At 36.1% G+C, this 12,729-nt stretch overlaps 1 protein-coding gene across 4 annotated transcripts in view; it reads left to right on the top strand.

Moving 5' to 3' along the window:
- The window catches only part of MACROD2 (mono-ADP ribosylhydrolase 2), a 2,105,833-nt gene that overhangs the window by 465,242 nt on the left and 1,627,862 nt on the right, over positions 1–12,729 (top strand). For all 4 annotated transcript variants that reach the window (XM_066237024.1, XM_066237025.1, XM_066237023.1 and 1 more), the window contains exon 4: positions 2,480–2,509. In XM_066237024.1, coding sequence (XP_066093121.1) covers positions 2,480–2,509 — 30 coding nt within the window. The remainder of the gene's footprint in view (positions 1–2,479; positions 2,510–12,729) is intronic.

Below are 12,729 nucleotides of genomic sequence, written 5' to 3'. Positions count from 1 at the left end.
GAGCACACATCTGACATAAATTGACTTGATGGTTCTCCAGACTGGGATTCTAGGACCCACAGCTACTCCCACTCATCTACCCACATCTATTGGACAAGTGCCTGATGGAACAGATGGGCTTTCGGCTCTGCTCTCAAAACAGGCAGCCTCCACCTTGACTGAGCAAAACATTGGGTGAAAGTAGGTTTTACTATATTATTGTGCTTCTGGGAATGAGAATTTGAGTGAAAAGCTGCTATTCATTATTGTTATTTATTGTTGGAAATACCTTTTTCTTTCTGAATGAATAGGTGAGAATTGGGGGATAACAGATGGAGTTTTCAGGGAACTGGAAAACGTACATATAGGGAAGTTGTTTTTGGTCAAACACAAAAACAAAAAATCAGCAGGAGTGTGAAATGCTATGCAGTTTTATAAATGCATGGAGCTAAGGTTTCAGAAAATGTTTGAATTAGCCAGGAGATGTAGGTTGATCATTTGCAACATCATCTTTAGTACCCCTTCAACAAGTTAGCAATTAAACAGTTACAAAGTTTGATTTGCAACAGGACATTAAGTCCTGGCTACCCTCTCAGTAAATACTACACACATTCTCACTGTGAGTCAGAGGGGTTTGGAAACCTGTGGTGATAGGGTGATAGAGCAATTTATAACATTAGGAGTGAGTTTTATTTATGCTTGAATAATAATGGCATTGCTAATCCATGTTTGTGATGAAAGCTCTTAGAGTAAGGGCAGAGGAACAGTTAGATGGCCTTGTACTTGAAAGATCCTACAAGATAAGATTTGATGTTCTAGTGTTGAATGTTGAGAAAACCTTCAAAGGCATTTGCTCTTCACATTTTTCATGAAATTTTCTTTAGTGTTACAATAATTAACACACCATCGCATATTTAACCACACGGAAATACGAATATGGGCATTTGCTCTTCAAAAGATCCATATTTTATTGATGGAGTCATTAACACTCTGATATTTGCTCCTCTTAATTGTGACAGGGCATGGTCCTGTGGACAGCACACTAAATTTGGGTTAAAGACCCCTACTCCTCTTTCCTAAATGATTTCTTTAATCTTGTGGTAGCTCAATATTCTCCGCAAAGAAGGGAGCCTGTTTGCTATATGCTCCTCTTTTTTTCCAAAGTCAATATCTTTTATTGGAACTAGAATGAGGATCAGTATCAGCTGAATTTCTTGTTCTTCTTAAACTCTTCTCTTTTTTTTTGTTACTTTTTATTAATTTTAATGGTGTGACATTGATAAATCAGGGTACATATGTTCAGAGAAAACATCTCCAGGTTATTTGACATTTGATTATGTTGCATACCCATCACCCAAAGTCAAATTGTCTTCCGTCACCTTCTATCTAGTTTTCTTTGTGCCCCCCTCCCAGATGTGGTATATAACATACCATGGAATACTACTCAGCCATAAGAAATGATGACATCGGGTCATTTACAACAACATGGATGGACTTTGATGACATTATATTGAGTGAAATAAGTAAAAAATAAAAACTAAGAACTATATGATTCCATACATAGGTGGGACATAAAAATGAGACTCAGAGCTTTCTTTATATAGTTCAGGATTCCTCCCTTCCTTCCCTCTTCCTTCCTTCCTTCCTTCCGTCCTTCCTTCCTTCTTCTCTTTCTTTCTCTCTTTGTGTTTTTCACTCTTTCTTTTGTTCTTTGTTTTCTTTCTTCCATTTTAATAGTATGAGGTAATGCCTATGATACATAAGAACTTTATGGAATAAACTCAGTTTCTGGCTGTTATAATGACTGAATAAACATAGGCATAAGGTTGCTTAATACTTCAGCAGAAACCTGTCATGGTACTTTCTGAAAATTTGACCTCTTGAAAGAAATCCAAATGGAATTCTTATATTTTGCTTATTATTTGGTTTCTATAAATATATGTGTTAGAATAATGGATAACTGGGTAAGAAATGCCACTGCATTGCTTTAGAAAAATGCTTAAAATGTGTTTATTCTCTTTAAATAAAAAGTTAATGCTAAAAACAAATCTTAGTAACAAATCTGTTACTAAGAGTTTTTACTGCTAAGTGTCTTCAGATAGCTTTATTTGATGGTGTTTAATTTAATTAAAATTATCATACTTTCTTCTTACATTGTCCTTTGAAGTTATTGAAATTGCCTAAATAACATTGTTCTTTCTCTGCTTGATAAAATGGGGAGTCCAGAAGATTAGTTTAGATAAATAATGGAAAATAAAAGGCTCACAATATGTACTTCATTTTATTAGAAGAAAGTACATTATAAAAATAGTTATTTGAGGGGATAAAAATAGGGAAATATTTCAATTCTCATGTCATTATGAACCAGTTATAAAGGCTGTCTATATGAAAGTATGTGTATTTATGAGATATAATCATTATTAGCTTTTTATTAAACTATCTCACATATTATATTTTTATATATTATTTAATGTCTTTTGTATTGTTTTGTTTTAAACAGCAAATGCCAGTCTGCTTGGTGGAGGAGGTGGTAAGTCCTGAACATTACTTAAAATATGTATTTTTTTCTATACCAAACACAGATGTTAAGTGAGTTCTGTGATACTTGAAGGAAAATTAATTTAGTTATAATTGTCAGTTACAGAAATTATAATCTTCTAGAAGAATTTAAAATGGAAATATTTTAACTGACTTCAAAATAGATAGAATGCTGTTTTTTCTTTTGTTAAGTTTTGTATTTCTTCCTTTGGCATAAGCTGTAACTGCTACAAGCTATTGAGATAAACACACGTATAGCAGATGACTTTTAACACATTCAGAGACTTGTGGTTTTGTTCTTTTCATCATAATGACTATAAAAACTTATGATTGTAGCCTGAGAGTTTAATATATCAGCCATTTACTTATGTGAAAAATAAAAAAGGAATTAGTATTGGCACTTTGCTTTTTTGCTTTTAGCCTGTTTAAGGAGAAAGAGAAAGAGATAAAAATGAGATGAAGAAGAGATTTCTATACTTAGAGTTTGTTTTTGATACTACAATCTTTTATTTTATTTTATTTTTTTTATTCATTTTAAAGAGTGGGGGGAGAGAGAGAGAGAGAGAGAGAGAGAGAGAGAGAAGGGGGAGGAGCAGGAAGCATCAACTCCCATATGTGCCTTGACCAGGCAAGCCAGGGTTTTGAACCGGCAACCTCAGTGTTTCCAGGTTGACGCTTTATCCACTGCGCCACCACAGGTCAGGCTTTTTTATTTTATTTATTTTATTTTATTTTATTTTTTTTTGATACTACAATCTTATCCTTATTTATTATTTTTCCTTTTTTTTTTTTTTTTGTATTTTTCTGAAGTGAGAAGCAGGGGGGCAGATAGACAGATTCTCACATATGCCCGACCAGGATTCACTGGCATGCTCACTAGAGGATGATGCTCTGCCCATCTGGGGCATTGCTTCGTTGCAACCAGAGCCATTCTAGCATCTGAGGTGGAGGCCATGAAGCCATCCTCAGCACCCGGGCCAACTTTGCTCCAGTGGAGCTTTGGATATGGGAGGGGAAGAGAGAGACAGAGAGGAAGGAAAGGGGGAGGGGTGGAGAAGCAGATGGGCACTTCTCCTGTGTGCCCTAGCTGGAATTGAACCCGGGCCTTCCATACACTGGCTGACGCCCTACCACTGACCCAGCCAGGCCGATGCTCTACTACTGAGCCAGCTGACCAGGGCTTATTATTTTTATTTCTAGGTTGAAAGATTAAATTTCTCCTAGCCCCAGCCTATATAATACAGTAGAAAAGGGAAGAATACACATTAGAATAGGTTCCTTTTTATTTAAGACCCTGATGGCCTTAAGTTGGCTTGTTTTCTCTCTCACTCTTTCTCCCTCTCCCTCTTCTTTCTATGTACATGGTTGAGGTAAACACATTGCACTGAGCTTTAGGCTTTAAAAAGTTTTCTGGGCTTTATTAGGAGGTTTCAGGGTAACTTATATAGCAATTAAAACTTTAAGCATCATTTCCATATAAGAATCAATAGATTTTCGAAAACAGAATCTTGGAAGTAGGAATGATATATAGAAAACAGTTTAAACTAGAAAATGTTCTCATATTATCACATGTCAATGACTGTTTTATGGCAGAGTTAAGTATTTATTTTCCTCTTCCATAAATTATTCTAAAAACTATAAATCTACAGCATTTTTTATTGTATTTTTAGGAATTTGAAAGGATTTTTTCATATTAGTTTGATTCCCAGTAAATTTTTAACTCAAGTTTCTTATGTTAAGTAAACAGTTTTAAAATAAATTTACATAGTGCTAATTTTCTTGAAAGACATATTAGTATTTGAACAAATTTGACTAAATTAGATAAAGAAAAGTTAAAGTTAAGTTCATACAAACAAATTCATCAAGTTAAAACAACAGACACATTAGCTAGGCAATTAATTTATTGTTCTTGGCTATTTTTACAAACTGACTTGACTGATTGATAATATTAGTTAAAATCACTTGAGTTGCCCATAGCAGAAACATCCAAATAATAGTGGCGTTCAGGAGATAGAACCATATTTCTCTCTCATGTACCAGTAGTACAGATGGAGGCTAGAATGGTGCTGTCCTGGTTCCATGGTGTCATCAAGCACTCAAGCTATCACTTTTTGGTGGCCCCTGAAAGATGAGTCATTTTTGAAGCAGTTTCTCTGAAGCTTCACATTATCCTTGAAATTGATCAAATGTTAATTTTGGAGACATGGAATTTTATTCCAGGAAGATACGTGTTTTTCACAAGAAGTAGCGTTCTGTGTTCCGAGGAGGTCGGTCAGAGTGGAGGTTCTGCTAGGCGGTCAGTAGTCCCTGCCATCCCTGGCAGGCAGGCTGTTGTTGCGGAAGTCTTTTCAGGCCGCTTTGTTTCAATAAATGTATACATGCTTGGTGTTTATATGAACTCCAGTGATTTGGCCTGTATTTCCTTATAGTTCCACTAACCTGGGTGAAAAAATATATTACAAATTTTTAGAAATGACAAGACATTCAGGAAGAGGCAAACTCAGTTTTCTGTTTACCTAATGTATATACTTTACTGTCCTCTGGGACATATATATGATTGCTTTAGCTAAATGCAGGTATTGCCATAATTTTTAATTTCTGGATTCTAAAGTTACTGACTTAGCATTATCATAAAGGAGAGTTACAAGATGCTGCTCACAAAAATTAGGGGATATTTCAAAATGAATATGAAGCAGTAAAATATCCTCTAATTTTTATGAGTGGTATATTTAAGGTGGCTGTAATTTCTTCCCATTTAAGTAGGTTATTGACAGGTTTAAATTCATTTATGCACTTCTAGAGACATAAAAATTGCTCTAAAGTACATGGCTGATTTTTGGAAGGCTGTATTTAAAAATTAAGTTTTAGGAATACATTAAGCCTTCTTTGAATTGATTTTTGGCCTTCTGATTCTATGACAAATATTTATAATCCTGTCAGTGATGTTTGTAAAATAAAACCTAATAATCATCCATTAAGTAACAATTAAATTGATGTAATATTGTTGGACTTAATCAAATATTTTTTATTGACTTGAATTAATATCCCTTCCAAATCCTCTGAAGAAACTTATTCTTTGATTGACTAAATAATTTGATGAAGAAAATTTGAAATCACATAAAAAGTAACAATGATACTTTAAGTACTATTTTTTTTCAGGTCTTCCAGAGGGCTTTCTTCAAATTCTGTATAAGTAGTGCTTGAAATTTAGATAAAATAAGTGCATATAAAAATGTATTATCCATAAAAATCTTAGCATTCTGTTGTTCCTTTTTGAGTGCATATAACCAATGAGATCTCCTAAAAGGAGATATTTAAAAGTGTCGCCCATTAAAAAAATAAAATTATTGGCCCTGGCCGGTTGGCTCAGTGGTAGAGCGTCGGCCTGGCGTGTGGAAGTCCTGGGTTCAATTCCCGGCCAGGGCACACAGGAGAAGCGCCCATTTGCTTCTCCACCCCTCCCCCTCTCCTTCCTCTCTGTCTCTCTCTTCCCCTCCCGCAGCCGAAGCTCCATTGGAGCAAAGATGGCCCGGTCGCTGGGGATGGCTCCTTGGCCTCTGCCCCAGGCGCTAGAGTGGCTCTGGTCGTGACAGAGCGACGCCCCAGGGGGGCAGAGCATCACCCTCTGGTGGGCAGAGCATCGCCCCTGGTAGGCGTGCCGGGTGGATCCTGGTGGGGCGCATGTGGGAGTCTGTCTGACTGTCTCTCCCGGTTTCTAGCTTCAGAAAAATACAAAAATAAATAAATAAATAAATAAATAAATAAATGAAATAAAATTATTAAAAAATTATTAAAAAGTGGTTATAATTAATACTCTTAGCTCTGATTTTAAAGTGAGATAATCTCTGAATTGTTGTGAATTTCCATCTTTGGGCTAGAGTTGCTCTTTTTAGGAACTTAGAGTCACTGAGGATAGTTCATTGTAATAAACATAAGTGATAAGGTCATGAAACCTAGTCATTTCACTTGAAATGCTTGGTATAATGAGTTGTCTCTGTTTTTATTTACTAGATTTGTCACAGGCAGATACATATACTATATTCTTAAGTATATGGCTGTTCTAGTCTATCTTTAACATTGACTGTTGTAGTCAACCTTTCAGGAAGCCTTTACATTACTTGTGTAATGGTATAATGTCAAAAACCTTAGAATGTCTACTAATATTTTAAAACTTTCCATCACTGCTACCAGTAGTACCCTGTATAACAACTGCATAGCACATTGATTTATAAAATAAGTACATTTTATTTTCTCACTTATTCCTTTTGTTACTTCTATATTATGCTATGGTAACAAATAAACCTAAAATTTTTAGTGGCTTCATAAAATGGGGTTTATTTCTTGCTCACACTATATAGTCTTAGTAGGACTGGTGTCTCTCCTACTCAGGCTGTCATACAGGTAGTGACACAGAGAGCATTTCCATTCTTGAGCTACATATACTATGGGATATGTGCTAAGGATGTCACAGGAGGAGAGAGCTGGAGAATCATGTTGGATATAATAATAGACCAGATTAGGAATGGCTTACATCACTTATGCTTACTTTTATGGGTCAGAATTCAGGTAAGTGACCCCCAAGAAGGGAGGCTGGGAAAAATGGAAACTTCCAGAGTCCCACAAAGAGAAAATGGAATGGTAGATACATAACACTATTTCTGCCACAGTGCTCAAATGAGATCAGTTTTATTTACTGATTGTTACTGTTATTAGAAAGGCTGAAGGTTGAGTGAAAAGACAAGGTTCTTGACTCACACTCTAGGGTTGACTTTGCCTTTGCTTTGTGATTTTTAATATATCTTGCTCTTCAGATTTACTTTTTCTATGCACAGGTAGGTAACTTTGTTTACCCCAGGACAAATGAAGATAAGATACAGACAGTGCTTCCTTGACTTTTTTCACAAATCTCAAGCACAGCTAGTAATTTGAAAGTACACTTATTGGCACTGTTTTATGGCACCTTTGGGTTTGCTGCCTAGATCCATTTACCTTTGTTGTGTATTTGAGGTTCTGTCTTAGAACACATTACATTTTAAATATATGTTCACTCACCTGTATGAGAATGTTTTACATGGACAAAGTTCTGTGATGTGATGTACTTCTAGAATATATAATAAAAACAAATTATTTCAGTAAGCCATAAGTTGTCAAGCAGAATTAGAAAAGAAAAGTAGTATTGAAGAGGCAATTCCTCAGTTTTTTACAGATCCTTAGATAGCAGAACAGAATAAAAAGGCAAACTTTGGATAATGCCATTTCTCTTTCATTGTCACAATAATTAACAGGAGACCAGAATGTGATGATAGAGGCCAAACAGGGCGTTGTTCATAGGATTTGCTTCCTTTAGAGTCTGTCATTGTTCCCACATGCTGAAACCTGAGGCATAGTGTAAGACATTTTAAGTGACGTTTTCCTGACAGAGTGGTAATTAAGGGTGACTTTATGCACAGAAGTATTCAAGACTGCTGTTTTACATATACAGGGCATATTTGTATCAATACTACTACTAATTCTGTACCTTATCCATGAGGTGATTCTGTGGCAGGTTAATGCATGGCCTTCCCACCTCAGAGGGCTTCTTGTTGTCTTTGTGCCCCTTAACGTGGGCCCCCAAATTGACTAGGTCCAGTGGCTTGTGGTTAGTAACCACTCCTCTGACCTCTCTCATTCCTTGTTTGGACTGTTCTACTTACAGAGAGAATTCCTAATGATTTTTTATTGTTAATGTCATTGTGTGTGTTAGACAGTTTGTTTGAGGTACCAAAATGCACGCTTTAAAAGTAGTGAAATCATAAAACCATTTGGTATTATATAAGAGAAACTTTCAGTGTATCTCTGCTCATTTATTCAATAAATATTAATTCAGTCTCTACGGCGCACCTGTGATTTGATCGTAAACACAGCCCTTTCCCTGTGACAAGTCATGGTCCCTGTTTGGCTGAGTTATCTGAGCAGTAATAATTCTCATGTTCTCTGAGGTGTTTTATTTATTTATTGAATGGGTCTTTGAATTAAAATGATGTTTTAACATCAATGTAGTGAGCACCAAGCCTCAGGTTCCTTCTTTAAAAAGCAGAATGGACATCCTGCAAAGTACTCTTTCCTCACACACACAAAAAAAACAGGGTTATTTTCAAGGATTCCTAACAAGAAAAACAACATATATAAAGGGTGTTTTAAATGTGCATAAGCAGGAATGCTTTTTACAAATTGTTTCTGAAACATTCACAAGCGGAGTGCAGTGCCTTTCACCCTCCCCTCCACACACAAAACCGTGTCCTCCTGGTGTGAGCCAGTGACTCCACTGCTCCAACCCCCACAGTGATTCTGTGCTTCAGTGTTTTAAACCGTGAGGTCTGGTCAGGCCGTAGGTGTGCTAGGACCAGTCTGGGATAATGGTCGGCAGTGAGGGACCAAGGCCAGCTAAGGCAGGGAGTGCATGCGGGCTGCCCCCCAGGAAGTCAGTGCAGCAAGTCTGAGCAGCTAGGCAGGTGAAGGGGTCCCAGCCATAAGCCTGGGGAATAGCAGCAGTCTCAGTACTGAGAGAGGAATGGAAGAAAAACTCAGAACTCTGGCCTGGTGGGTCAGGCAGGGGCCCATTCTTAGGACCAGAGCTGCGGGAAGGCACGTGATACTAAACCACAGATAATAAGTATTAAATGTTGACTGCCTCAGGTGGGATTGGTCCCAGGCATTGCAGGTGGTCCGGCCTCCTAAAGGAATCCTGGAGCTCCAGCTGCGGCTGCGAGGAAGGAGAAGGGAAGGAGGAGCCAGGGGCCAGAAGCCAAGCCAGGTCTGACAGCATTCACTTATGTTTGGAATCAAACAACCTTTATTCTCTCTTCCTCCCTACTTCTCTCTCTTTTTTCTTTTTCTTCTTCCTTTCAAACATTAAAAAAATTTTTTCTTTCTCAGTCAACATCATATATTAATTATCTCTTGTATATGAGTCTTGAAATTGAAGTAGCACGGATTCTTATAACTAGGTACAGTTAGAGGTATAAATATTTATTTACACATTACTTAAGGATTAGAAAAAAATTTTAAGAAAGTTTTTTTTAATACAGGAATAATGAGAAGATGAAGTCAATGCCTGGAGTGGTCGGGGAAGGCTTCCCAGAGGAAGTGACCCTGGAGCAATCTTGGAGGACATGTGGCATTTTCCAGGAGCAGAAGGAAATGACCCATTAAGTTGTATTTCCTACCATCTGATGTACACATTTTATAGATGTCTTTGCTCTGCTTCAGTCATCCCTCTTTCTCTTCTGCATCCTCTCATCCAGACCTTGGTTAAGTAGTTTCCTCTGACCATCTCCCTGCCACATAAAGTGGAGGGAACAGAGTGAAGAAAGGAATTCTGGTGTCCGTGGTGTTGGCAGCAAACTCCATCAGAACAACCTGGGTAAAGCCTGCTGGTTGTCACCTACACCAGCTCCTCCCTGTCTGCTTTCTCCCCTGATTACCTCACCTGTATCTCAGTCTGGGTTCCAACTCTACAGCTGCCCACACCAATTCGATTTCTAGTGTTTTCTTCTTGTGAGCTTGTCTAGTTTTACTCTTAAGAAGTGTGTCCCAGCCTCGGTCACTTTAATCTTGTCTGCCATTTGTCATTAAGCCTTCCAGATGGTTCCTTGTGGAGGAGGGAGAGGGGTGTGAAATCCAGGCCATGTCTGTGCTTGAACTTTCCTATCTTAATGGCCATTCCAAGAGCATACCTTGTTTATTTCACCTCTAATTGCAGGCACCATGATTCCTTTATTCAAAAGCTAAATGTTTTAAAGTTCTTCCTCATACTGACTGCTTAGCTCTTCCCCCTTCTAAGTGAAACTGCCCCATCTGAAAACCCTGTCAAAGGGGCATCCCTGTGTGGATAAATGCCCTTCTCATTCTGCCCATAGCTGATTGAACCTAAAAAGATACATGTCTAAATCAAGGTATAAACTTCTTGAGGACGGAGACTTTGTTATTCATCTATATGACTAGAAACTTCTACCACATATAACAGCTATTTAATTTTAATTTTGATTTATCATTACCTTTTATCCTGGATTCTTACAATGTCTAGATGTTTCAGTTTTGACCAATTTTCTCTGCAAAGATAATTATTTTATCTTTAGATCTATAAATAAAAAAATAAAACTTTTCACAACACATATACAAGTCAACTTGAGGATCATATGTTGTACATATCTATGCAGTAGTATTACGTTAGACATTGTATTACCTTTTATTTTTAAAAAGTTTATATAGCCAGAATCCCATAGTATTTTTTGAGCTAATGATTATAGTTTTTGAATCCTGGGAGATAAAGAGAACAATATTTATCTGTATAGATGAGGAAATAAAATGCAGATGCATTCCAGGAATTATATGCAAAGAAGGAAAGGCTATTGTCTTGTTTACATTTTGTCATATTGCAGGTATTTAACCAGTTATAGCATTCAGTTGGAAATACAATTTGTCATTATTGATATCCTTGTTTAAACCTATTGGCAAACTTTAAAGTACGAATGTGCTAGTTAATGAGATTTGACACTCATTATGAATAGGAACAAGGACGTGCTTTCAGAAAGTTTCTAAGTAGGTTGGCTAAGCTACTGAGGTCCCCTACCTCACTCATGAAGAGCAATGAACATTGAGAGTTATTGGCAGTACTGTTACTACTTTGATTGATTTAGGTATTTTATTTAAACAATGTATTGATTTTGTAATATGCTTCTAATTTAAAATATTAACATATAAAAATGGTAGGGTGCTTGGAAATAGAACTGTAGCCATTGCCACTGTAACTTCTCTTTCATTAAAATTAATAATCACATTTTAAAATTTTGTGCACTATTAAAGATAATTGGTTCTTTCCTCTGACATATGCATTAGCTTGTGGGTCTTTCACAAAACCTTTGTATGATCATTGTGCTCAACCATTAGAAGAAAGATAAGGTAAAAACATTTAGTCTTATGTTTCTATGGCTGAAATTCACTTTATTTTAAAATCTTTGTAATACTTAAGTTAAAATTATACATCTCATCTTTGAGATAAAATTTTCATTGAGTTATGTAAAGAAATAGTCTATATAGATTGTGATAACTTTTTACCTATTAATAATATAAACTAGTGTGTTTTTACAAAATTGTGAATAACATTGATATCATTCCAGAACAGAAAACATGAGAAAGAATTTTTCACACATTTATTATTGGAGGTATAGAGACTCAACAGTACAGAAGAAAAATCTCTAGATTCTAAAAATATGCTAGACTAAGGGAGTCAGAAAAACTTCCTGCAACAAATTCACATATTATAAATAAAATATAATAAAATTAATTTAAGTATTTCAATCAGTTTGCAAGAAAGAAATGGGGATTCTTAGGTGCCATAAATCAGTACTGAAAAAATAAACTAACCCAAAACTATAATATAAACTGTATATTATATGTGCCTTTTGGTAAAACAAATAGAGATGGGGAATTGGATACCAGTGACTATGTGGCTAGTTATCATTTGAGAGAAGAAGTAGGACTGCATAATGTTGGAGGTTAAGGCCTAGATCCTCACTTAAACCAAGATATTCAAATAGTTATAGTCACAGTAGAATGATAGAGTTGAAAAAAATTCTTTATTAACACAAGAAAACTATACGAAAGACTCCCCTAAAATTTTAGTACCCCAAGCCTCTAACTTCTTTGTGTTTGGTACTTAAATTTATACTTCCTAAGTGTCTGAGAATCCCAAACATAAGAAATAAACATAAAACTTGGACCTACTGGCTACTATGAGAGACAAATTCAAAATTTTCTGCAGATAAGTGTTTAACACCCAGGCCACAAGGTATTCTCACAGAACAACAAGACCTTTCAAAATGAACTCATTACCAGGAATTACAAAATATATGAGGAACTTTACAGTGGAAAAGCCTAATAAACATTACCTTACCCAAGTAATTAAAGTCACAACCAACAGTGATAAATCATGTTAATAGAAAGTGCCTTTGATATGGTAATGAAAATGCCACATAACCTCTGATATTTTTCCTATAAAAACCTATACTTTCAACCTAATCATAAGTAAACTATCAGACAAATTTCGATAGCAGGGCATCCTACAAAATATTTGATCACTATACCTCAATACTATCAAGTTCTTTAAGAACTAGGAAAACCTGAGAAACTCTCACAACCAAAAGGAGTTTTAGGAGACATAGCAACTAATTA

The sequence above is a fragment of the Saccopteryx bilineata genome, chromosome 6 (assembly GCF_036850765.1).
Source record: "Saccopteryx bilineata isolate mSacBil1 chromosome 6, mSacBil1_pri_phased_curated, whole genome shotgun sequence".
NCBI lineage: Eukaryota > Metazoa > Chordata > Mammalia > Chiroptera > Emballonuridae > Saccopteryx > Saccopteryx bilineata.
Note: the sequence above shows the minus strand (reverse complement) of the source record. Positions and strands in the feature narration are given on the sequence as shown.